At 53.4% G+C, this 25,155-nt stretch overlaps 1 protein-coding gene across 1 annotated transcript in view; it reads left to right on the plus strand.

Annotated features, from left to right (window-relative positions):
- EPPK1 (epiplakin 1) overlaps positions 1–24,815 on the plus strand; it is a 41,699-nt gene extending 16,884 nt beyond the window's left edge. Inside the window, 2 exon segments of the mRNA XM_056330399.1 lie at positions 22–976; positions 21,873–24,815. Of these exon segments, the coding sequence (XP_056186374.1) occupies positions 22–976; positions 21,873–24,815 (3,898 nt within the window).
- The last annotated feature ends 340 nt before the right edge of the window (positions 24,816–25,155 follow it).

Below are 25,155 nucleotides of genomic sequence, written 5' to 3' on the forward strand. Positions count from 1 at the left end.
GGAGCAGGAGCAGGAGCAGGAGCAGCAGCTGCAGCGGTCCCTGAAGTCCCACACTGTCGAGGTGTCGGCGGGCGGCTTCCAGGGCAGGAAGGTCTCCCTGTGGGAGCTGCTCTTCTCCAAGTATGTCTCCGAGGCAAAGAGGCAGGAGCTGCTGGGGCAGGCCCGCGCCAGGAGTCTGGCGCTGGACGAGCTGGCAAGGCTCCTCACCGTGCTCGTCGAGGAGGCGGCAGAGCAGAGCAGCAAGATGAAATTCCCGGGCCTCAGGAGGCAGGTGACTGCCTCGGATCTGGTGGACTCGGGCATCATCGACAAGGACACGCTGGCCGACCTCGTCCAGGGCTCCAAGACCGTGGAGGAGGTGACGGAAATGGCCTCCGTCAAGCGCTACCTGGACGGCACGGGCTGCATCGCCGGCGTGCTGGTGCCCTCCAAGGCTGACCCCACCAAGATGGAGAAGATGAGCATCTACCAGGCCATGTGGAAGGGCATCCTGAGGCAGGGCACGGCTCTGGTGCTGCTGGAGGCGCAGGCTGCCACCGGCTTCCTCATTGACCCGCTCACCAACGAGAAGCTCTCTGTGGACGAGGCCATCTCGTCCGGGCTGGTGGGCAGCGAGCTGCACGAGAAGCTCCTGTCGGCCGAGAGGGCCGTGACCGGCTACACGGACCCCTACACTGGCGACCAGATCTCCCTCTTCCAGGCCATGAAGAAGGAGCTCATTGTCAAGGAGCACAGCATCCGCCTGCTGGAGGCCCAGATCGCCACCGGCGGCATCATCGACCCTGTGCACAGCCACCGCCTCCCCGTGGAGGTGGCCTACCGGCGCGGCTACTTTGACCAGGAGATGAACCAGATCCTCTCCGACCCCAGCGATGACACCAAGGGCTTCTTCGACCCCAACACCCACGAGAACCTCACCTACATGCAGCTCCTCCACCGCTGCGTGCCCGACCCAATGACTGGTCTTTATTTCCTTAATATTTTTTGAAGAAAATTTAAAACTTTTTTCATGCCCTTATTCATTACTGCCGTGGTGTTTAATTTTGCTAATGTTAATAGTTCTTTGTCTCCTGGTATATTCCTTTTATATAGATATATATACATCATATTTTTAAAAAATCCTAGTTCTATTCAGCTTATTTTCTGGGTTTTCTCCTTTTTTTTCAGTAGCCTGACTACATCAGGTATAGCTTTTAATGACTGCCCCAAGCATTTTGGTATAGCGTACTAAGTCTTCATCTTCTGTAGTCTTTTAAGAACCCAGGAAACAAGTTGGGTTATCTGTGGTCATTTTGTTGAATTATCTTGTCTGTATTTTCCTTATCCAGGTTTAAATGGAAGTATGTCTTCATGTGGTGTGTGTTTTGTAGTGAGAACTGTATTTTTATTTTCCTTCTAGTGTGTTTTCTTTTACATGAAGAACATTCTGTTCCTAGCACATTCGCATGGCATTATTGGAGTCGCAGGGTTTGAAGCCTAGTTTTACTTGTAGCTCAGATTTCCACATAGGCACTATGTCAGGCTCGTTTTAGGTATCACCAGACTGGGATGCATTCTCTGTCTTTGCTTTTAATGTCTCAGCTTGTCTATTTTTTCTGGGGGTGTCTGGACTACATATACCCTCATCTTAGAGTGGTTTGGTCTCTCACTGATCCACACACTCAGTTCATGCCCATGCTGTGCTTTCCATCCCTTTCCATCCCTCCAATTCTCCAGCTGTCCATGGAGCCTCTACAGTGAGCTGTGGTCCACGTGCTCTATGCAAAAGCTGCGAGCCGCAGTGTGTGTTATCATGCTGTATTTCTAGCCTATCCATCCACGGTCAGGGAAGCTGGCAGAGGAGCATCCATTCTCTCCAGCTGGATCCTCTGTGCATTTCTCAGCTCCTTTTGTCACCCTGTGTCCTGAGCTGCCTCAGCCCATGAGCCACACCGCTGGAGAGGAGGCAGCCCTGGAACTACTCTGCCACAGACTTCAGGGTTGAATAATGCTACTACTGTTTGATAGAAGAAAACTTACTCTCTTTAAATGCATTACCTTAGGCTAGTTGCCTTAATTAACCCAGTAATGTCCTGTAAAATGGACTTTTTGCCACAGCTTGTACAGCTGATAGCTGGAAACAAGTGTAGATTAGCCATGGAATTCCTCACCACAACCTGCTGTGTATCCCAAAGGTTTGCATGGGCTCAAAAAGTGAATGGACAGATTAACGGCAGAGAAGTCCCCTGAGTGTTGTTAAATGCAAAGACACATCTCTGCCTCAGCAGGTCCCTCAGCTGCAGGTTACTAGAAGCTGGAAGACACGATCAGGGAGGTGTTGGTGAGGTTTGCGCTGCTCTTACATACTTAGGGTAGGCTCTGATACTGGACAAAGCTGGCTGCTGCACGGTGGAGACACGGCCTTCTGCTCTGGGCTGGTATAACTATGACTGTCCTACCACCATCTGCATTACAAACATGGGGGAGCATCAGAAACACCACAATTCACTGAAAGTGCCAGAGCGTAATGGGGAAGTTTTACAGCTCTCAGGCCTAGCCACACTCTGTACTGGGGTTAGTTCAGCTTCTTAACACACTGACCTGCAGACACTGTAATGCCATCTCCAGGGGAGCTTGATGATCTGGGCTCCTATGTAAATCAAGGGGCCTCATATTAATCTTCTACACTCCTGCTCTTTCCTAGAAATTGATTAGAAAATGCTTTAGCTGAAGCCAGGGTGAATGGCCAAGCTGTGTCTTTCACACTATCTAGCCTTGTGCATCTCTGCCTCTCAGAGCCCTGCACGCTGCTGCTGTGTAAGAGGGCTCACTACCAGCTGCTGCATGAGACAAAGCACCCAGCTGGATAGGCCCTTGCCCTGCTCCATCATAGCCATTCCTTTGTTTCTGCCCACATCCCTTGCCCACAGACTGTCTCCTCTCATTCAGTCTCTAGTTCCACATCTTTCAGCCTTCGCCATGCTTTTCACCTGGTCTCCAAGTGTCTCTGTTCATAGAATCACAGAATGACAGAATGGTTTGGGTTGGAAGGGACCTTAAAGATCATCTAGTTCTACCCCTCCATGCCCTATACCTTCACTAAACCACATTGCTCAAAGCCCCATCCAGCCTGGCCTTGAAAAAATACCATTTAACTAAACCCAACTGAAAGCTAGTGGCTTATTTTTTATATATTCCACTAGGATATACAAAAGAAAAAGAACCAAGGGGAAACTCCATAGTATTCTGAAGTTCTCAGACTCCTAGCGCTGGGCCAGAGCATCATCTGCCAACAGCCAGCACCTCAAAGCTTGGTTGTTATCACCTTGTGGCACTGGATATGGAAAAAAGCCAGTCTCACATAGAGATCAGGAATGGGAGGAGGACTGCACAGGATAGAAAGCATGCACTAAGGAAAGGAAGATAGGGTAGGGCCTTGCAGCATGGGCCCAGCACCAAAGCTTGGCTGCCTTCCCCACCATGCTGCTCTGTGCAAGGACTGTGCGGCGAGCAGCTCACAGCTCTCCCCAGCACATTAATAGCAGGCAGCACTGAAGCGTCATCTGGCAGCTGGAACAGCCTTCCCAGGCAGCATGGTAGCCTGGCCTGGCTGCAGGCTACAGGGCAGATACGGAAGCAGGCTGGTTAGACAGTCAGTTCTTCCTCTGTCAGGGGAACAGGGGCTTCCATGGCCACATGGACCATCAGGGCTCACTTCAGGAGTTGTGTTAGACAGCCATGCACTTGAACAGCCAGGAGCTAGCACTACCTCTGTAAGAAACTCAGTCCCAGGCAATGAAGCCTAATGGGAGTGTGATAGCAGTGATGGTCCTCCCTGACGAGGGATGCAGAGAGTGAGCTGAGGCAAAACAAACTTCGGGGCTTGTGATCTGGAGTCACATTGTGACTTGCCTGCAGGGCGGAGGTTTCTGGAAAGGCTCATAAGTGCTGGGGAGGAGACTGTGACCATGGACCCCACACAGAGGAAGATGAAGGAAAGAGGTTCTGGCATTAAAATGTGTGGTTCAGGCAGGAAGATGAAGGCCAGGCCTTCCATGACATTATTCCCTGAAGCAGGCCAGGTACCACGTGGAGGTCAGTCAGCTAATAAAGAAGACATAAATTCATAAAATGGGGCTGAGAAGCTGAAAAGATGTTATCATAGAAGTTTTGCATCTCCAAGCAAAGGAGAGGCCAAACTCACACCTGGTGAGGTGGGTGTTGGTGTCTTTTCCCCAAGTAGCAAGCAATAGGACAAGAGGAAATGGCCTTAAGTTGCACCACCAAAGGTTTAGATTGGATATTAGGAAAAATTTCTTCACTAAAAGGGTTGTCCAGTGTCACAGCACTCTCCAAACCATCAAGCTGCAACGAGGTCTTTTACCATCACAGATAGCATACTCTTCATGCTAGTCCCTCTGCTGCCTCCTCCTTGTCTCACCTGATCAAGGGCCCACTCTCTCTTCTCTTGCTTCTTTCTCTCTCTCTTCCTCGGCAGTTCTCTCTTTCTTGGCTACCCAACCTCTTAACAGAACAGCCACAGCTGCACCTTATCTACATCAGCCAACCCACCACCCCTGAGGCCAGCCCACAGTTGTATATTATCAAGGATAATTAATCCAGCTTCATTCCTCTACAGTCCAGCACTGGAACAGGCTGCCCAGGGAGGTGGTGGTGTCACCATCCCTGAAGGTATTTAAAAGATGTGTAGATGTGGCACTTGGGGATGTGGTTTAGCGGTGGGCTTGGCAGTGCTGGGTTGATGGTTGGGCTTGATGATCTTTAAGGTCTTTTCTAACCTGAATGATTTTATGGTGAAAACCAGAATGGAGAAAAGGAAAAGGGAGGAACCATTAAAAGAAGCAGAATCTTGTTTAAACACAATACAGGAAAAAAGTAGAGAACCAGGATAAATATCTAGGGTTGAGGAACTGGAATGCCTCATCTTCAACAAAACACCAGCATGCCATGGGCTTCTTGCAAGGAGGCTCAGCAGGTGGATGCTGTGACACCAAATTACAAAATGCACAAGAACAGCAGAGGAAGGTGTGCTGGTGGCAGCATGGGGCCCTTATCAGAGAGCTTAGAGCTGGGTCAAAGTCGCAAGCACACCATCAGAGAACCCCGGACTGAAGTTCCAGCTCCAGGGAGCAGGGCAAGGGGAAGGTGAGCAGACAAAAATAAGGGGCGGTGGCTGGCTGTGCAGAGAGTGAACTAGGTAGATAGTGTCCTCTGCAGTCAGGAGGAAGGGCAGATCCCGAGCAGGGATGTAGAGGGGACATAAAAACATAGATGACATGGATAAGGCAAGCAGGGAACTAATATTTGTTATTTTCCATAAGAACTAGGTTGTGGAGAAACATCAGGAAAGATTTCTGCATGCAGCAGTTAAACCGTGGCAGTTGCTGCTGGGGTGTCATGGAGGCAGAAGCTGCAAATGCTCAAAGGAAAGAAAAGGCAAGAAAAAGTGATCCATCTTCTCAGTGAGGGGGTCACCAGTGGGGCCCAGAGGGATCCATGCTGGGAGCTGAGCTGTTCAACACATGAAGACATGGCCTGGGAAATGCTGTGAACAGTGAAGAAACAGATGGTATTAAATTATTCAGCTTAGTAAAGAAAAGTGCCAGCTGCAAAAACTGCAGGAAGACCAAGCAACATAGAGTGACTGGAGTTAAAATAGCAGATGTTCAAGGTAGGTAAAAAGGCACAGAGAGGGAGAAGCAATCCTAGTGTCCGTGTACCCAGCTGTGAGTTGCCACCGGTCAGCAGCAAGAATTGTAACAGATTATTTGATGTGGGCTCAACAGCGGTCAGAATAAATCAAATGTTAGGATTAGGGAGGGAATGTGCCTGTGCCAGGGTAACATGCACAAGCTGCGTCCATCCAAAGGCACCACATCATACCCCGAGGGGAGACCAGGCTCCTTTGTGGAGCTGCAACCAGGATCTCTGCAGTGGCCCAGCTTTGGCGGTCAGTGGGGCTTTGGGGCTGTGAGGCAGAGTGGAAGGAGAGCACCTGCTCCTTTGAGGGTGTCTGGTCAAAGGAGCCATCAACAAGAACATACAAGAGCAAACCTGATAGGCAAATCATACGGGATGTGGCAGTGGGAACAAACCTGGCCAGTCACACCAATGGGTCAGTATGTGTGGAGTGAGAGGATGCTTATTTTTTTCTGTTGAGATGACAAGGAAATGGAAGGAGGCAAACACAGAGACATAAAACCTGACCAATAAGTGTTAACAAAGACAATAACCAGAAACAAATCTGATCAGTGGCATTAAGTGATGGGTTATGAAGAAACTGCAGGCACACTAGGACTTCATGGCTGGAACAGATGTAACCCTGAGGGTCTCAGCATCAGTAGCTGGAGGGGTCTCAACTCACTGGATCTGGGGAGGGTCCCACAGACTGTGTACCAAAAACCAGCTACTGAGGGGGACTAGCATGAGTGAGGGCTCCATGCTGATGGCTGAAGCGGGACCACAGGTCACAGTCCTTGTGGGACATGGGACCAGCACGTGTGCCGGCTGGTGGGGGGGCTGTAAGCATCTTCCCCAACCCTGGTGTGCATGGGGAGTGTGGGTGTGTGTTCACCAGCAAACATCAAACTGACCAGATGGTGAGTAGGGGACCCATGGGTGAGGATCTGGGCAGGTCTGTCAGGCAGGCAGAGGGGCTGTGTTGGTACTCGGGGTCCATGAGTGTGCGTGTGCTTGCAAACCCGGTCTCATGTCTGTGCCTGCAGTAGTGACCTGCTGCCTCGGCCAGTCCCAGAGGAGGAGGGGACATGGCTGCCTGTGCTCATGTGTGATGCAGGTCCTGTGCACGGGTGCTACTGATGGCAGCACCTTTTCTGTGGCAGGCTGTCTGACTGGCTGTGTCAGTGTCCTGTGTCTGTCTGTGTGTGTGTCTCTGGGATACATGTGCAGTGTTGCTGCTGGTTGAACCTGCAAATGAGAGGGCAGCAGCCGTGTCCCTCATTCTGTACAGACACCCGAGGTGGGCTCCAGCAGCTGGGCAGGACCATACTGGGTGGTACTGGGCTGCAGTGACCAGGCTAGAAATGACAGCCACTCCAGTCATCCTATAGCAGGTATTTTCATGCTCGCAAATAGGGGTTCCAAGCAGATGCCCAGTGGCTGGTGGGGCAGTTGGCAGGATGGTGCAGGGACGCTGCTGGGACTGGTGCTGACGGCGGTGCTGTCTGTCTGCACACCAGCTCTGGCTCTGTTTCCACCTGTGCTGGGAGCTGCCTCTGGTGCCTTTGGGTCCACTGGAGAGCAGAGCTGGCATGGACATAGCAGGTCATAGCTGTTGTCATGACAGTACCCAGTATCTCTGCTGGGGGCTTCTTGAAGACCCAGCAGCAATGTTCTCAACACATTGCAGGATGCACGTTCCTGCAGACTGGTGCGCAATGGATGCCTCAGCCCAGAGCTCAAGACGGCAGATGTTGCCATCAAGGTCTGGGACTGCTAACAGTGCCTGGGGCATCTGAGCAGGCTGTGCACTATCAGGGAAAATGGGGAGAAGATTTACAGGGTATTCACAGAGACCTGGGGCCAGGATCTGGGATGCTGCAGAGAGGCTGACCAGATTTGTCCAGCCCTCAGACTGTTAGCACTTGCTTCCCTTTCACATGAGCACCAATGACATTGCCAGGAGTGACCTGGAGGATATCAGCAGTGGCTACAGAGCTCTGGGAGCAAGGACTTTGCCCAACTTCAGGAAGGAGCCTCATGCAGTTAACAAAGGGAAACCCCAAGTCCTGCCCCTGGGGAGGAACAGCCCCAGGCACCAGCGTGGGCGGGCTGGCCTGCTGGAAGGCAGTTTTGCAGAAAAAGACTTGGCTGTCCTGGTGGACAAGCTAAACATGACCCAGCGATGTGCTCCTGCAGCAGAGAAGCCACCAGCCCCCTTGGGCTGCATTAAGCAAAGCATTGCCAGCAGGTTGAGGGAGGTGATCCTTCCCCTCTGCTCAGCACTGGTGAGGCCACACCTGGAGTACTGGGTCCGGTTCTGGGCTCCCCAGCACAACAGATGTGGACTACTGGACACAGTCCAGCAAATGTTCACAAAAATTATGAAGGGACTGGAGCTTCTCTCCGTTGAGGAAAGGCTGAGAGAGCTGGGACTGTTCATCCTGGAGAAGAGAAGGCTCGGGGTCATCTTGACAGCATATATAAATACCTGAAGGGAAGGAATGAAGAAGATGGATCTTGTCAATGGTACCCAGTGACAGGAAAAGAGGCAAGACAGGACAGGAGGTTTTCTCTGAACATCAGGAAACACTTTTTTTACTGTGATGTGGTCAAACATAGGCACAGATTGCCCAGAGAGGTTGCAGAGTCTCTATCCTTGGAATTACTCAAAACCCAACTGGACATGTTCCTGAGCAACCTCAGGACATCAGGCTGGTTGTGGCTGACCCTGCCTTGAGCAGAGGGGATGGATCTCCGGATGTCCCTTCCCTCCCCTTGGAGGTTATCGACACTGCATGAACACAGCCCTGAGCAATCTGATCTGATCGGACCTGCTCTGAGCTGGACCAGACAGCCTCTGAAGCTCTCTTCCAACCAAAATTATTCTATGACCCTGATTTTCTGGTTTTTGGTGTTTTTGGTGTTTTTTTTTTTAAAGAGTAGAATGGACTGTGTAGTTCCAGCCTCTATACCTCACCTGCCCATCACCAAGGGCCATGCCTTCCAGCCCAAGCATGGCAGTGTTCTTGTTGCTCCAGGACATGCCACAGCCTCATCTGGCCATCTTCTCCTCCACCTGGGCACCAGTATGGCCCTGCTCACCACACTGAAACAGTGCCTTGCAAGAGACACTCAGTCCAGGAACACGCCCAGACAATAATTAACAATTATTGTTGATAATTAGGCATGAAAACTGCAAAGATGACCATCACACCCACCTTCCTGCCACATCCTACTTCAGGCTTGAGGGCCCCATTATCTGGGAACATGATCGAAGTTGGTGGCCTTTCTTGGGAGGCCAGCTCCCACTGGCCTCTTTTCAGCTGCCTGTTCAAAGCCTCTCCTCCCTTTTTGTCTGTTTTACCCTTCATGGAAGCTTGACTTCGTCTTTCCCAATGGCAAATGGGCATAGCTGCTGTCAGGTCCCCAGGCAGCCAGCTACATTGCTGGGCATAACATCCGACTACATTGGCCGCAGCACGGTGCCCCTGCGGCCGCTGCATGCCCTGGGCTGGGAGACCTGTGTCGTGCCGTGGTCCAGTGCACCACGCAGGAATGGTGCTTGGCTCCAGCAGCACCCGGAGCTGGACCCTGGGACCAAAGGGTGCTAAGCTGTGGCCTCCAGGAGATCAAAGCACCCACCAGCAGCCAGCCAGGTGTGCCTGTCCCCTGCCTGCCTCCGGAGCCTGTGTAAGTTATCCTCTGTGGCATGCTGCCTCCTGCGCTGCCTTCCTCCCCCACCTTCATTCCTGGTCCACCCAGTCCTCTTCCCCTGAGCTCCCAGCTGTCTTGTCCCCCTGTCTCACTCGCCATCAGATCTCCAGCCCTGCAGTATGCACCTCCCCATACACTGGCAGCATTTCCCACACACTGACCTATTGGCCACCACCATTAGGTTCCTGGCTGCAGCCCAAGGCTGCACGTTTGCTGCACAGCTTTGTGCCTTCCCAGAGCTGTCCTCCTCTTGGCCAGGGAAGGTCCAGAGATACTACCCCCTCAGCCATTCTGCTGCCTCCCAAGCCCCTTGGAGCTCTCCCCAGCCCCATTACAGGGTGAATCATGGTCTCTTCTGGTCTTTCACCTGAAGCCCAGGTGTCACAGCCCCCTGAGTGCTCCCTGGCCCCTGCCTATAGGGACTGCCTCCACACCAGGACTTCTCTGGCGCTGGATACCCACCTCGCAGGACAAGAACTGAGTCAGCTGGGAGCCATGAGCCATCTTGCACCAGCATCCCACCACCTCTCCCTCACCAGGGCACAGCAGCTTCTGTGTGGGACCAGGTTCCCCCACCCAGCTCAGCTGCACGCTTGGCAATGCTGGACCACCCTTGCTTGGCCAGTCCTGACAGTAGCACCCACTGGCAGCTCCCTGTCCCCTGCAGGCAGGGCTCGTAGCCCTGACCAGCTACATGCAAGCCACCCCTACTGACCCCATGCCACAGTCTATGGGGGCTGTGCTTACCCCTTCCCTCCCACCCTGGAGCTCACTGCTTTTGCCCCTTCACTGGCCAAAGCCAACAAACCATCAGGCTCTGGGGGGTGTTCTGTGACCTCAATATACCCAAGCAGCAGCCCCAATAGTGCCCCGATGGCACATCCGAGGATCAGCTGCTGGCAGAGCTGGAAGAGGTAAACATGAGAACTGAAGGCCCTGCTGATGGTGCAGAGGGGTAGGGATGAGTCTCCTGCCTGCCCACAGCCAAACGCAGAGCTGCTGGGGAAGCCCTGCGTGCCATCTGGTGGAGAGGTGCAATCAGGTCACCCTGTGCCCCAGCTCTCCGTGGCACAGTGAGCCCCATGTCCCAGAGTGCCTCTTGGATTTCCAAGCTCCTGGCAGAGGAACATGAGCTTCTGCTTTGTGCGCAGCCCTGGTGGGCACATTCAGGGGATGCTTGGCCAAGCACCATGAACTGCAGCAATCAGAACTGTGGCTGCAAATCCCCAGAGTCATATGTCTGCATCTGATCTGGTGGCACCGGTCATGTGAGCGGTGCCATCACCCATCATTGGGCATCCTGCTGTGCTGCACAGGTGGTGGTAGGCTCAGCAGGAGGGAGCGTGTATAGGCTCAGCCAGCCCGAAGCCAGAGCAGTCCTGTTATGGGGGGACATTTATCAAGCGATGATCTCTAGAGCGGGATTTTTTCCTTGCTGCTCTCAGCAGGCTGTTCTGCCAGCAACCACCATCCATTATCTGTGTCCGAGGAGCAGGGGAGGGAAGACAGATGCTTGACTCTCAGAGAAGAGCAGCAGAGCTGCATTGTCTGCCAGCTGGGAGATGGACTGAAGGGCAGACCCCACCAGCTATGTTCAGCTCTGCACATTCCAGTTGTGCCCCAAGGTTGGCTCTGCAGCCATCCCGACAGCCAAGGCTCTGCACTGCATGGGCTGCAGTGTGTCAAGGGGCCTCACGGCCCCCACCGGAGCAGGAGCTGCATAAGCAGAGCACTGTGTCTGTGCCATCTCCCAGTGTGCCTTCGGGGAAAGACAGGAGTACGTATGGAGAGACCTGGGCAGGTCATTAAGTATATATCCTTCCCCTCGCTGTGCCTGGGAGCTGTGGAGAGAAACTCCTGTGCCAGGAAGCTGGGGAGCCAAAGGATAAGCAGGTTCCCTGGAAAGGGTGCAGGAAGCATGGCACACCCCTGGCACAACCCCAATGCCTCTAGCTTATCTTCCTCCCTGCCCCTGCTGCAAGCCAGGTGGCCTGAAGCACCAGCAAAAGTCTCGTCGATCCCTGTTTCCCAGGAATCACGTGTCAGGGTAGAAGATGTTTGAGAGTTCCTTTCCCACAGAGATCAGAGCTGTGCAATCACGTATCTCCTAGACAGAATTAAGAGGATTTTTGTCTTTTCTGTTTGCTCATGGTTGCCTGCCTGTGCCCATCCCTTGGGTGCTGGGCTAGGGTGGTTCTTTGTGGTTTTTGAAAGAGGACATTTTTGTTATTCTTCCCTTCAAAGGCACATTGCATTGCTCAGCTAGCGAGAACAGGCAGAGCAGGCGTGGCAGCGTGAGGTACCTGCAGTCAAGGTGTAGTTCCTCCTCAGGTCCAACACCGCCGGCTCACACAGCTCTGCAGGTCCCGAGTCAGCTGCATACCTGCCAGGAGCACCCACACAGCGCATGGGTGGCTCCCACGCCTCAGGATGCCTCTGCCTCTGGGAATCCCAGTGCTCGAGCTCCACACCGTGGGTCGCACCAGGCAGAGGTGCATTGGGTGCTGCTGATTTTCTCTGGTTAATGCTGTCCTCTGCTATGTAGAGGAGCTGCCCATGCAGGGACGTTCCCCAGAGGGCTGCTTGAGCACAGGGGACGTCCCTCTCTGCATCAGCCACGAGGCTGCTGCCTGTTCTGTGCATCACCTTCCACAGCGATCCCTGAACCACTCTGTGCCAGCTGCCATAAATCCAGCTGCATGGCTGCAGGGACCGACACTCCTTGGACCGGCTGGAAGGGAGTCATGTCAGCATCCAGGCTCTGGCAGAGGATGTTTCCCAGATCAGATGCTGAAGGAAAACAACACTCCCCAAATATTCCGGTGCTGAAGCATCCTTGAGAAAACCATCTCCCAGCTCTCTGATGTGGTTCATGGCTGCTTCAGCCAAGGACACCTACACCTTCCGGCAGGTGAGGCAGAGCCACCAGGCTGCAGATACCCGAGTCCAGGCGTCTCCATGCCAGGCCTCCTGGGAAGCTGCAGGACCAGCTGGTGAGTCACTGAGCTCAGCGGAGGACAGGGGCATCCCATGGGTCTGCATCCTGGCTTTGCTTTCTGAAAAGCTGTAGTGAGGGGCAGCTAGAGAGGTGGAGGCAGAGCATATCTGCATTTCAGACACTCCCAGAGACCTGCACACTCACCTGATTTTTTCTTTACTTCTTTTTAGTGTAAAGGCCATTTGCCCTTTTAATACCTGACTTCATATATATATATATATGTATGTATAAAAATAGGTTTGAGGCTAGACTGATACATCTGGCTGCAGCTGGGTGGCAGCCCTGGCAATCCAGTGCCACATACATGGATCCTAATGTGACACAAACTCCCCAGACAGTGATGCTGCCCTGCCTTCTGCTGAGTGCATTATGTGCAGTCACTTGAAGACGCGCACAGCCCGTCGGCATGGAGGCACAGAGCACTGGTAGGTGCTGCAGCAGCTTATTCAGGGTTTTGCAGGCAGTCCAGCTCCGGCTGCCCAGGCAAGACCCTGGCTGCAACAGCTGCTGCACTTCTGCTACTCCCAGCCTCTCCCACGGCTGTTTGCATACCTGCCAACCGCATCCCCTGTGTCTGAGCGAAGGGGAAGGGTGGCAGCCAGTTGCCAAGTCACTAAATAAGAAGGTGGTTTCTCCAGAGATCCCCTGAAACTAAGTGATGTCAGTGTTCCTCTTCGAGATAATCTGAGTGCAGTTTCATTTGTGTTCTCACAAATATCCAGCTCCTGGCAATTCAAGGAAAGTGAAATGTAAAGTCATTGTGTTTCGGCTTGTAAACCAAAATAGGATCTGCTGCCTGCTTCGAAAACCATCTGATCATATTCAAATCACAAGAGGTACAGTGCCACCTTACAGTGGCACATCAGCTGTCTCGAAGAGAAAGAAGATAAAATGGGTAAAGCAATCAGCGCTGCTCAGTGAGGACACTGGTTTCCAAATTACTCAGAGGTATTCCACCAGCACTCCTGCAGACGGCGCAGCCAAAGTGAGCGCACAGAGTGCGCACCCCTAAGGTGGTCCATGCCACCTGCCTGCCAAGAGACCTGGAGCAGCAAGACTGCAGGTGACCTGAAAGATCTCCTCTTTAAGAAAGATCTCCAGGACTGGGTGCAGACTGGGAGCAGGCCTAAGGAACAGCTTTCCCATGGAACGGACAACTGACATGCCATCTTCCTTCCGCTGTTCTTCTCTTTCTGAGGTTGCAGGTCATCGCCAGTTTTGCAGTTAGGACTCCGTGGTCAGGAACAACCCCCTTGTTTGCTTGTGAGGCCTCATGGTCAGCAGTACTTGGCTGTAGCTGCTAATGCCTAGTGTTGGAGGTGGGCTGGTGCCTTCCAGTGCTAACAGAATGGGGAATGGGCCCCATGGCATCAGTGTCATCAGGTGCGCTGGGCTGACCCTGTTTGGATGCTGGGTGCCTACCAAGACCGCTCCACCAATCCCCTCCTCAGCTGGACCAGGGAGAGAAAACATAATGAAAGGCTCATGGGTTGAAATAAGGACAGGAAGAGATCACTCAGCAGCTACTGCCATGGGCAAAACAGACTCAGCTTGGGGAAATCAGTTTAATTTATTGCCAATCAAAATCAGTGTAAGGTAATGAGAAAATAAAAACTAAATCTTAAACCCTGCCACTCCTCCCCTCTTCCCAGGCTTAACCTCACTCCTGAATTCCCTGCCTCGTCCCTTCTCCCATGGGACACAGTCCTCCATGAACTTCTCCAACCTGAGTCTTCCCATGGGCTGCAGATCTTCACGACCTGCTCTGGCATGGGTCCCTTCCATGGGCTGCAGGGGGGGGATCTGCTCCCCCGTGGGCTCCATGGGCTGGGGGCACAGCCTGCCTCGGCGTGGGCTCTCCATGGGCTGCTGGGGAATCTCTGCTCCAGTGACTGGAGCAACTACTCCTCCCCTTCCTCCTTCACTGACCACCATCACTGCCACCATCACTGATGGGCTCATCACGCCTGGTCCCTCTTGGAGCCGGCTGGCGTTGGCTCCATCAGGCATGGGGAAAGCTTCCAACAGCTTCTCACAGAAGCCATGCCTGCAGCCCCCCTGCTACCAAAAGCTTGCAAACTCCATACAGTGGATAAGATGCTGGTGATGCTCCCAGGTGGCAGACAGACAGATGGGAGCCCTCCTTTAAAGGGAGGGTCTCATGTCTAATGATGAGTGCCAGGAGCAGGGGGAAGGGATGGAGGCAGCACAGTTGCACACACACACAGGCACCGGCTGCACAGCACTCCAGCTAGGCTCTGCCTCGCTGGGCAGTGTCCAGTGTCCCTGTGCCTTAAACACACCAGAAAACAAAGCAGAACAGCTATGGGAACGGGGTTGAGAGGATTTCAACCCAAAACACAGAGGCAAAAAAATGGGCCAGGAGGAGATACACACCCTGTGTGTCTGACAGCAGGTGGCCAAAGCAGTGAACGAGCTTGATGGGACCAAGGTTTGGCACAGAGCACACATGCAAACCTGTGCTTGAGGACCAAGGTTTCAGCTCTGCAACGCAGGGATTGGCATTTATGAAGCTGAGAGGCTCAGTGCAGTCTCTGTCTTGCTCCCTTTCCCTGGGGAAGGCGTGCAGGTGCTGGAGTCACCCGTGGGATGCAGGAATGGCCACCTGCCTGGAGATGCACTTGTGGGCACCCTTTTTTTTCATCAGGCATTCTTGGGGGGGTGGCAGAGGAGCAGGTGAGCCCTGGGACTATAGAGGGCCAGCTAGTCCTGTGCCACTGAGTGCAGCCCCCTTGGTGGCTCCAGGAGCTGGCAGACACGGGGGCTCAGGCACAGGGCTCACCTGCAGCATCACCCTAATCTCCTGGGGAAACACTTCTTGGATACAGCAAAGTTCAGCTTACTCTAATCCACCTCCAAAAAGCCTTTGTCATGGCCTCAGAGAAGATCATGAAAGAAGTAAGCTGCTTCAGGGTTGAAAAGAAAAAGGGTTGTCACATCCCAGAAACAGGCTAGGAGTAAGGAGAGAAGCATAGGATTGAATGTGTGGTTCTTGTCAGGAAGAGGGACCCCTGTTCTCTGCTAAAGAGGGGACAACTTGGGAGCGGGGTCAAGGTGAGGCACCGGCATTTCCACGTAATGCAACCCTCTTCAAGCCATCTGGTGTATGTGAGGAAGGTGAGGCTGCTCTGAGACCTGCACGTGCAGGAGGAGGTGACGTTCAGGGCTGATTCACTGCAAGTGATGTTTATGTGTAGCTTGGGTCACCCCAGCTGCCCCAGGCAGCCAAGGGATAGCAGGTCCATGCAGCTGGTGGTTGCTTTGTGGGTACATCCTATGGGAGACATGTACAAGTGGTCAGAGGAGTCATGCTTTGGGCTCTGGCGAGCATCATGATGTGCTCTGCACAGCTATAACGGGAGCTGGGCTCCAGTTCAGCAGGAGGAATTCATTGTGGGGAGATAAATCACAGCCTCTATTTCAACAAATGCAAAGTAATGCACCTTCAAGGGAAGCCACCAACTACCAGCACTTCAGAGGTGTCTAAACGAGCTGGGCCAGCTTCATATAGTGGTCCAGTGTCACTTGTACAGCTCAGAGGAACATCCTGCTTGGCCATGGTCAGTGCTGTGCCATGCCTGAGGAATGTGGGGGGGACCAATGCAGAGCAACTCAACTCTGCCCTGTGGTGCTCATCTGGCCAGGCTGCGCAGGGGGTCTGTGCTGCACAGAGCAGGCTGCTGAGAGGACAGAGAGATGGGATCCTCCTGCCTAGCCCAGGCCAGGTACCCTTTGCACCCCCTTACACTCTGCTCCTGGCAAGGATGCACCCCAGAAAAAAACTTTTGCTGTAGCCCAGCCGGAATAGCTGAACCTGCAGCGAAATGCAATTAGTAAAGTTTCAATTATGAAAAGCAACATAAGCAGGCTGAAAATACATGTCACTTGAGGAGGGGCTTCTGAGGATGAAGTAAAGACAACAGAAATGAGTCCTGTGTCCACCTTCACTTCTGCGAACAGAGGGACCTCCTGCCCAGGTGTGTTCCCCAGAGCCAAACCGACCTTAGTGAGTCAGAGGGAAAATGTCTCCGTGTGCTGATCATCCAGTCTGGCAAGCACCTACGCAGGCAGGAATGTGCACCCAAAGCAGGACACCCAGGGAAGGAAGGGCAGGGGCAGGCAGCACCTCCTCCGCACACGGGATACGAGTCTCCCACACCTACATGGGGCCAGAGCCACACCAGCACGCACAGTCACACACCCCTGCATATGTGCAGCTGCACAAGTAGGCTCACCCAAGCATGTATACAGTCCCTTGCATACACACTGTCACATGTGCACACACTTGCACGGTCACCCACCTGCAGGGTCACACAGGAGCACATACAGTCACACGCAGAGGCACAGACACAGGTGCAGGTTGATGGGAGCACATACACAGTCACAGATTCACTCAGCCACAGTCAACACCCAAGCACATACAAAGCTACAGAAATGATTGCACACCAGGACAGTCCCACCAAAACCACTCTTGTTCTGGAAGCAGGCACCAGGTGAGCCTGTTCACCAGAGCTGTGGCTGCAGGGATGTTGTCCATCCTACGCTGACACAGAAATGGACCCAAATAGGGACTGAGCTTCAGCCCTACTCAGCCCAAAGCTGCCCAGAGCCATGAGTAAGTATGTCTCTGCCAGCTGGCCGGCTGGTGCAAGCCCTCTGCAAGCAAGTGGTTGACCGTGTGTCCCAAGCTTCTGGGCAGGGGCTGGCCCTTTCTGCTCACCAGAAGCATGAGAGGTTTCCATCCTGGGGCTGCTTCAGCTGGAGGCACTAACCGCCCACTCCACGCACTGAGAACGACACCAGCAGCCACCAGAGCTCTGGTTCCTGCACGGTCCCAGGCGTGGCCATCGCGAGGGACAGGCTCGGCCTCTGTCCTGGCTGGGGAGCAGGGATAGCTGCAGGAGGGTGGCTGCAGCTCCCCAGCCCAGCCAAGGGACTCGGCCAGAGCAAAGCCAAGTTGAATAAGCCCAGATCTGCGGAGAACTCCACGGCGGCCAGGAGCACGGGCAGGGCAGTCCACAAGCAGTCGTGCTGGGCACCTGTCAGAAGAAGATGGTGGCAGAGAGTTCAAAAGCATCACCGTGCCTCTGCACTCTCCACAGCCATCGCTCACCCAAGCTCCCGTGAGAGACATGCCTCACATCTCGCACTGGGGCCAGTCACTGTGCCCCAGCCCCTGCCACCCTACCTGGGCGCCTGGGTCTGGGGCTGCCATGTCGCTGTGCTGGGGGGGTCGGGTGTCTGTATTTCAGCTGTGCTCCTGTATTTCAGCACAGGGCAGGGCCACTGTGTCATCCCCAGGGGCGGGGAAGGGAAGGATTTAAATCGGGCGCTTGCCTCTGCTGCTCATCCTGGCTGAGAGGCGGAGGGAGGAGGAGGAGGACCAGAGCCTGCCAGGGAGCCAGCTGCTCTGGATACATCTCCAGCAGGTAGGACAGAGCCCATCTGGAGAGGGCACCAGGGCTACCACCCGGCCTTGTTTCAGCACGGCACCCTCTGTGCAGATCCCAGGGGGCTGCAGGGGATGCGGGGACCTTGTCTCTACTCCAAAACCTAGTGTTTGGAGGGCAGTTGCTGAGGCCCAGGGGACTGGTGAGCAGGAGCTCTCCGGCCAGGACCCAGCCCTTTCCAAGAAGGGACAAAGTGACAGAGTGGCACCAGGACTGGATGGAGATGCTGCTCTTTCTTTGTGTCCTCAACACTTCAGTTGAGCAGATAAGGACGTTGGATATGGGAGGGAAGCAGCCAGAGCTATTCGACCTGCCTGAGCCTGCAGGCACCTGAGACGAGGCTGCTGACTCGCATGGTGGGTCTTGGCCAGGAGCCTGGCGGCAGGAGGCTGCAAGGCCAGTGCCAGGCTGGGGGGTCTGACGCGATTTCCCTCCCTGGGACGCAGGCAGGTCTTGGGACCACAGCACTGTCAGGCCACCCCTGCCTACTCTGACTGGAAAACCACTTTCACTGGGACTTCTTGGGCTGGGCTGCTGCGACAGCTTGAAAGGACAGCCAGCTCCTGCCCCGGGAGCTGTGTGTGCAGCCAAGCCCCAGCATCAGGAGGTCTGATTAGAGACCAGTTAATGATAGCTTGCAGTTGGGCAATGTCTTTCCAGTATAGGGTGTTTACACGACATCAATGTCCTACATAGGTGTCGCCTGCTCCAGGGTGTGACACAGCACTCCGCTTTGTCCCAGGCTGAGTGCCACCCCAGCAGGCAGCACAACCAGCCCATCACCTCCCGGGAGGTTTCAGCTGCATCAGTGGAATCAGGCAGGGGAGGGCAGAGAAGCTGCTCTCTAGGGCTGGAGCCACAAGGCTGACCAGAGCTGCTGGCTGTAGAAGAGCCTGAAGCCATGGGCAGGGTCCTCAAAGAGGCAGGGGCTGGTCTCTAACTGCTGGGATAAACCTCTCCCCAATCGCAATCCATTTACACCAGCATCAATCCAATATTTAAACGGATCAAAAGCAATGACTCAGAGACTTTTAGGCCAGTTAGGTAAACAGTTGGAGAATTAAGCTGTGACCCTGATAATGAGTTAAACATATCATTAATGTCAGTCACTGTAGTTTATGGGAGATGGGTGTTCCTAAAGAAATGTTTTGGGTTTCATTTTTGCTGTTTTTACAAGACTGTGGCCTCATCACCATGCAATGTTGTAGATGCTGAAAGTTTACAGGGCTTCCAGAAGAGACCAGGTGACAGTATGTGAGACATCCCTTGAGAAGTACTACGTAGACACAAAATGCATCCAGCTCATGAAATCCACTGAGCTGAAAATAGTCAGAGGATGACATAGAAACCAGGGAAATATTACACACATTGCCCTATTTTCATCTTTCCCCTGTTGTTCATTTATGGTTCAAGATGGAAACAAGACTCTGGACTACACAGATCCTTGGCCTGACTGCATGGCTATTCTGATGTCTGCTCAAGAGCATGGCTGCCTTCCTCTGAAATGCTTCAGACAGCGCAACTAGCATCTTGGTTAAGGGTGCTGCATTTTTTTAGGGGTGAGGGGGTGAGGGCACCCACTGGATTGATTGTGACTGGTCACACTAATTACAAAGTACATGCCTGAATGGGAGAGACCACTACAAGCAGCCACTTACAGCAGGCTCCCTGAGGTACCTGCTCTTAGTCCCCACTGCTGTCTAATCTTTGGGTTTTTATATATATATGTAATTTTATCTACCATTTTACCTACATAACAATTAGCTAATGACACAGACTGACTATTCATGACCTTTCACAGCACAGGAGCTAGAAGCTCCCAGTGAAAATACTTTTCCTGCAAAGTGTGATTAAATCACAGGCCTTGTTGCCCCAGGATGTTGTAGAGGTTGACACCAGACCTGGACTTGCAGACATGACTGCATAGGTCCGTGGAGGACAGCCTGTGGTGGCTACAGACAGTAGTCCACGGCAAGCCCAGCCCAGGATGCCCGGAGGACTGTGTGCCAGAGGGTTCAGCCAGAGAATCTCTCTCTACTATCCTGTTCCTAGAGCAGTTCCCTTAAATATCTGGAGAGAGCACCTTTGCCCTGCTGCAGAGAGCACTTTCAGTCAGACAAAACCTCCCATTGACTCTGTCCCAGTTGCTGGAACTGGCTATAATGGTCCCTGGGACGGGGTGTGGCACCAGCCCACTAGGCCTCCTGTGAACATTGCCCATGTGCAGTTTAGAAGTCAGCATGGGCCGGGATGGTGCCAGCACACCTGTGGCCACAGCCCCCAGTCTGGGACGACAGAAGAATGTAACAAGTTAGGGGCTGGGGGCTCTGCCAACCCAGTGGCCTTAGACCAACAGAGACGCAGGCACATCCCAATTGCAGCAGAAACTGAGAGGTCTCTGCCAGCTCGGATCCACTGCTGCATGGGGATCAGCCACTCATTTGTCGCTAAGACCATTCCCACGTCCTGTGTCACAGAACCACAGGACGGTGGGGGCTGGAAGGGGCCTCTAGAGACCATCTTGCCTAAGCCCCTGCGAGAGCTGGCTCTCCTCAAGCAGGTTGCACAGAGTCATGTTCAGGCACGTTTTGAATGTCTCCAGAGAAGGAGACTCCACAGCCTCTGGGCAGCCTGTCCCCGTGCTCTGTCACCCTCAAGGGAATGAAGTCTTTACTCATATTCAGATGGAACCTCCTGTGTTGCAGCTTGTGCCTGTTGCCCCTTGTCCTGTCAATGGGCATCACTGAAAAGAGCCTGGCCCATCCTCTTGACACTTGCCCTTAAGATATTGGTAGACATTGATAAGATCCACTCTCAGTTTTCTCCTCTCTATGCTGAACAGCCTCAGCTCTCTCAGCCTTTCCTCATAAGGAAGATGCTCCAGTCCCCTCATCATCTTCGTAGCTTCTACTGGACTCTTTCCAGTAGTTCCCTGTCTTTCCGTGTCATGCCAGGGTGGTGTGGGATCACACAGCAAGAAGAAAGATCTCCATGGACAGCCATGAGTCAGGCTGTACCTGCCACCCTGCTCAGTGCTGGCAGTGTCCCACCACACTCACACCCTGCCTGTGACCAGCACAAAGCCAGGCATCATGATGGTCTAAGTGAATAAGAGCAGAAGATGACTTTGCAGCACTAGCCAGCACTTCTCTGCAGCTGGATAGTCGCTGGTGGCAGTGTTATCAGGAAGTCACTGCTGTTTGTTGGCACGACCTGTGCTTGTCAAATGACCACCAGCTAAATCTGCCAGCCCCAGGGCAGCACAGGAGCTAGTACTGATGAATCAGGGAGGTGAGCAGTGGCCATGCTTCTTGCTGGTGCCCTGTGGCACCAGCCCAAAAGTGAGCAGTGTCACACGAACAGAAGGGGAAGGTCATAGAGGCCACAGGTTTGAGGCAGTATCTGGCTCTGGAAGAGCAGGCAGATCCTTGAGGGCCCGGAGTGGGACCAAGTTATTCATGCTGCTGATACCATGCTTCTTTGCAGAGTACCAGTCTCTCACTAAACCTGCTACTTTGTGACACAGCCCTCAAACCTCTCTGCTTGCAGGTGTCAGAGGTGCTGGTTAGTTTCGTTTCCCTCATCTGCTCTCTCTCATACCATTATTTGTTTTCCTGCCCTGAGTGCAAGAGCTTTTTGGCATAGGTGGCAAGCCTGGTTGCAACCAGCTGCACAGAGAAGTGTAGAGCCCACCACTGCAGCGGGCAGGTGCACAGCATGCTGAACAGGCAAATGCACCAGCTGGGCTGTCACTGCTGCTTCCAGAGAGCTCTTATCCGCTGTTCAAAAGGGAGCTGGACAAGGGGCACTCTTGGCCCTGAGATTGCTGCTGAGCAAGGAGGATGACAGCAAAGCCCCAGACCCCGCTCCAAGCTTCTCTCTGGGCTCCTGCTACTACATCCAGGGAGATGGCTTTCTTCACACACACCATGAAAACTGCACAAGAACCTATGTCTTACCAATTTATTTCTTTCTCTCTCCTCAGAAAACACGGTGCCCCACGGTAGCAAGGTTATTCCCCAAAGACAATGCAGAAGATGAGTGGATCCCCTCAGAACAACAAGTCAAGCAACATGGGAAGTAACCTGCTAGATATGGGTGAGGGTGGGAGCAGCTTCATAGCTGGAGTCTTCATCCAGACCATGAATAAGAAGATGAGTATCTATGATGCCATGATGAGGGGGCTCCTGACACCAGGCACGGCCCTGGTGCTGCTGGAGGCGCAGGCTGCTTCAGGGTTCCTCACCGACCCCGTGAAGAATGAGAAGCTGTCGGTGAAAGAGGCGCTGACTGCAGGACTCATAGGCAGAGATTTTTATGAGAAGCTCCTGTCGGCAGAGGGGGCCGTGACAGGGTACACAGAGCCATACACAGGACACAAGATCTCCCTCTTCCAGGCCATGAAGAAAGAGTTCATCGTCAAGGAGCATGCTATCCGCCTGCTCGAGGCCCAGATCGCCACCGGTGGCATCATCGACCCCGTGCACAGCCACCGCCTCCCCGTGGAGGTGGCCTACAAGCGTGGCTACTTTGACCAGGAGATGTGTCAGTTTCTTTCTAACCCCAAGAACCAAACAAGAAGTTGCTTCGATCCCAACACACATGAAAACCTGACTTATACACAGCTCCTCCGCCGCTGCGTGCCCGACCCGGACACGGGGCTGCTTATGCTGCATGTGATGGACAAGGGCTCCGTGCTCTACCAGCTGAACAAGGATGCCCGCAAAGCCCTGCAGGACGCCCGCACCACCCTCAGCGTGGGGCTCTTCCAGGGCCAGAGCGTCACCGTCTGGGAGCTCCTCTTCTCCCGCTATATTCCTGATCACCAGAGAGAGGAGCTGTTGAGGAAATACAAGGCGGGGACGGTCACCATCCCGGAGATGATCACCATCCTCACCACCATCATCACCAGGGCAGAAACGGAAAAAAGGGATCTGAGCTCATCCACAGTTATACCCAACAACGAGGTGAGAACATCACAACCAGTTCAGGATACACAGTCCCAGGAGCAACAGTTGAGGAAGTCCTTAAAGTCTGCAACCATCTATGTCACTGCTGGTGAGTTCCAGGGGCAAAATATTTCCTTGCTTGATCTGCTCTTTTCCAAATACATCCCTCAAGGGAAGCGGCAGGAGCTGCTGGAGCTGTACAGAGCAGGGATACTGACCACAGAACAGGTGGCTACTGTGGTCACCACCATCATAAACAGAACAGAATCTGCAAATGCCATGCTCATGGCAAGTGCCAGAAGTCCACACAAGGCGGTGACAAGAGCAGAGGAAAATGGAGATGATTTTTCAACACAAGATGAACAGCTAGATAACATCTTGAAGTCTACCACCGTTGATGTGCCAGCTGGTGAGTTCCAGGGGAAGGAGGTCTCTGTGTGGGACCTGCTCTTCTCCGACTACATCCCTGAGGAAAAAAGGCAGGAACTCCTGGAGCTGTACCGTGAAAGGGTATTAACTGTGGAGCAGATGATAACTGTTGTCACCACTGTCATTAAGAAAAAAGCATCTACAAGCAGAAAATTCCTAATTGCAGACAAAACTTCTGGCAAGGACACTGTGTCAGCAGCAGAAGAGAAGGAAGACGACTCCACCAAAGAAGAACCATGGGAAACAGCCTTGAAAACCACAGTTGTTGATGTAGAGGTTGGAGAGTTTCAGGGCCACAAGGTATCTGTGTGGGACCTGCTCCACTCCAAGTACATCCCCGAGGAGAACAGAAAGGAGCTCCTGGAGCTGTACCAGGCAGGAGAGTTAACCCTTGACCAAGTGAAAACCGTTGTCAGCACTATTGTAACCAAGGCAGAAGCAGCAAGGGCAGAGCAACTGGCAAATGCGAGTGGTCCAAGAGCAGAGTCAACAGTCGCAGAAGCTGAGCACACCTGCCGGCAGGACAGGACCTGGGAAGAGACCCTGAAGTCCACCACAGTTGAGATGTCAATGGATGAGTTCCAGGGGAAGGAGGTCTCTGTGTGGGACCTGCTCTTCTCTGACTACATCCCTGAGGAAAAAAGGCAGGAGCTCCTGGAGCTGTACTGTGCAGGGACATTGGCCTTGGAGCGGTTAATAATTGTTATCACTGCTCTCATTAAGAAAAAAGCATCTACAGGCAGGAAATTCCTAATTGCAGTCAAGACTTCTGATAAGGACACTGTGTCAGCAGAAGAGAAGGAAGACGACTCCACCAAAGAAGAACCATGGGAAACAGCCTTGAAAACCACAGTTGTTGATGTGGAGGTTGGAGAGTTTCAGGGCCACAAGGTATCTGTGTGGGACCTGCTCCACTCCAAGTACATCCCCGAGGAGAACAGAAAGGAGCTCCTGGAGCTGTACCAGGCAGGAGAGTTAACCCTTGACCAGGTGAAAACCGTTGTCAGCACTATTGTAACCAAGGCAGAAGCAGCAAGGGCAGAGCAACTGGCAAATGCGAGTGGTCCAAGAGCAGAGTCAACAGTCGCAGAAGCTGAGCACACCTGCCGGCAGGACAGGACCTGGGAAGAGACCCTGAAGTCCACCACAGTTGAGATGTCAATGGATGAGTTCCAGGGGAAGGAGGTCTCTGTGTGGGACCTGCTCTTCTCTGACTACATCCCTGAGGAGAAAAGGCAGGAGCTCCTGGAGCTGTACCGTGCAGGGACACTCACCATTCAGGAACTAGTCAGCACCACCAGCAGTATTGTGACAGACAGCAAAGAAAGGCATCTTGCAACCCTTCCCCAGCAGACAGTGGATCTCCTCCAGTCTGAGGGCTCCTACATTACTTTTGGCCCATTCCAGGAGCAGAGGGTATCAGTGTGGGAGCTCCTCTCCAGCAAGCAAGTCTCCGAATACAAACGAGAGGCACATCTCGACACTTATGGCACAGGAGGGCTGACCGTGAACAAGATCACCATCACCACTACTGTCATCATAGGCCCACAGCACAAGAAAAGACACCACTAGGACCACTAGCATCACCCACCCCAGAAGAGGAGCGAGCTCGTGGAGTAGGCATGGCCTGGGCACTTCTGAGAGTTTGCTTCCCACGTAACTCAGTTGAGGGCAGGAACAAGCAGTGACAAACCTGTGTGCAGAATGGGGCGGGCGCTGGTTAAACTCCTTGCTGTCTCAACTACTACTTTGCTGAGGTTTCTTTTGCCCAACAGAGCTTTCCTGGCATTGTGGGGAGGGTCCAGGAAGGCTTGTGCCTGCAGCTTTATGCCGTGCACACACAGGCCATGACAAAGAGAAATGCAGGGCCAGCACCCCAGTCAGATGGGTTGGAGGCTGCCACAGATGGGAG

This window comes from Falco biarmicus, chromosome 3 (genome assembly GCF_023638135.1).
Source record: "Falco biarmicus isolate bFalBia1 chromosome 3, bFalBia1.pri, whole genome shotgun sequence".
NCBI classification, from domain to species: domain Eukaryota; kingdom Metazoa; phylum Chordata; class Aves; order Falconiformes; family Falconidae; genus Falco; species Falco biarmicus.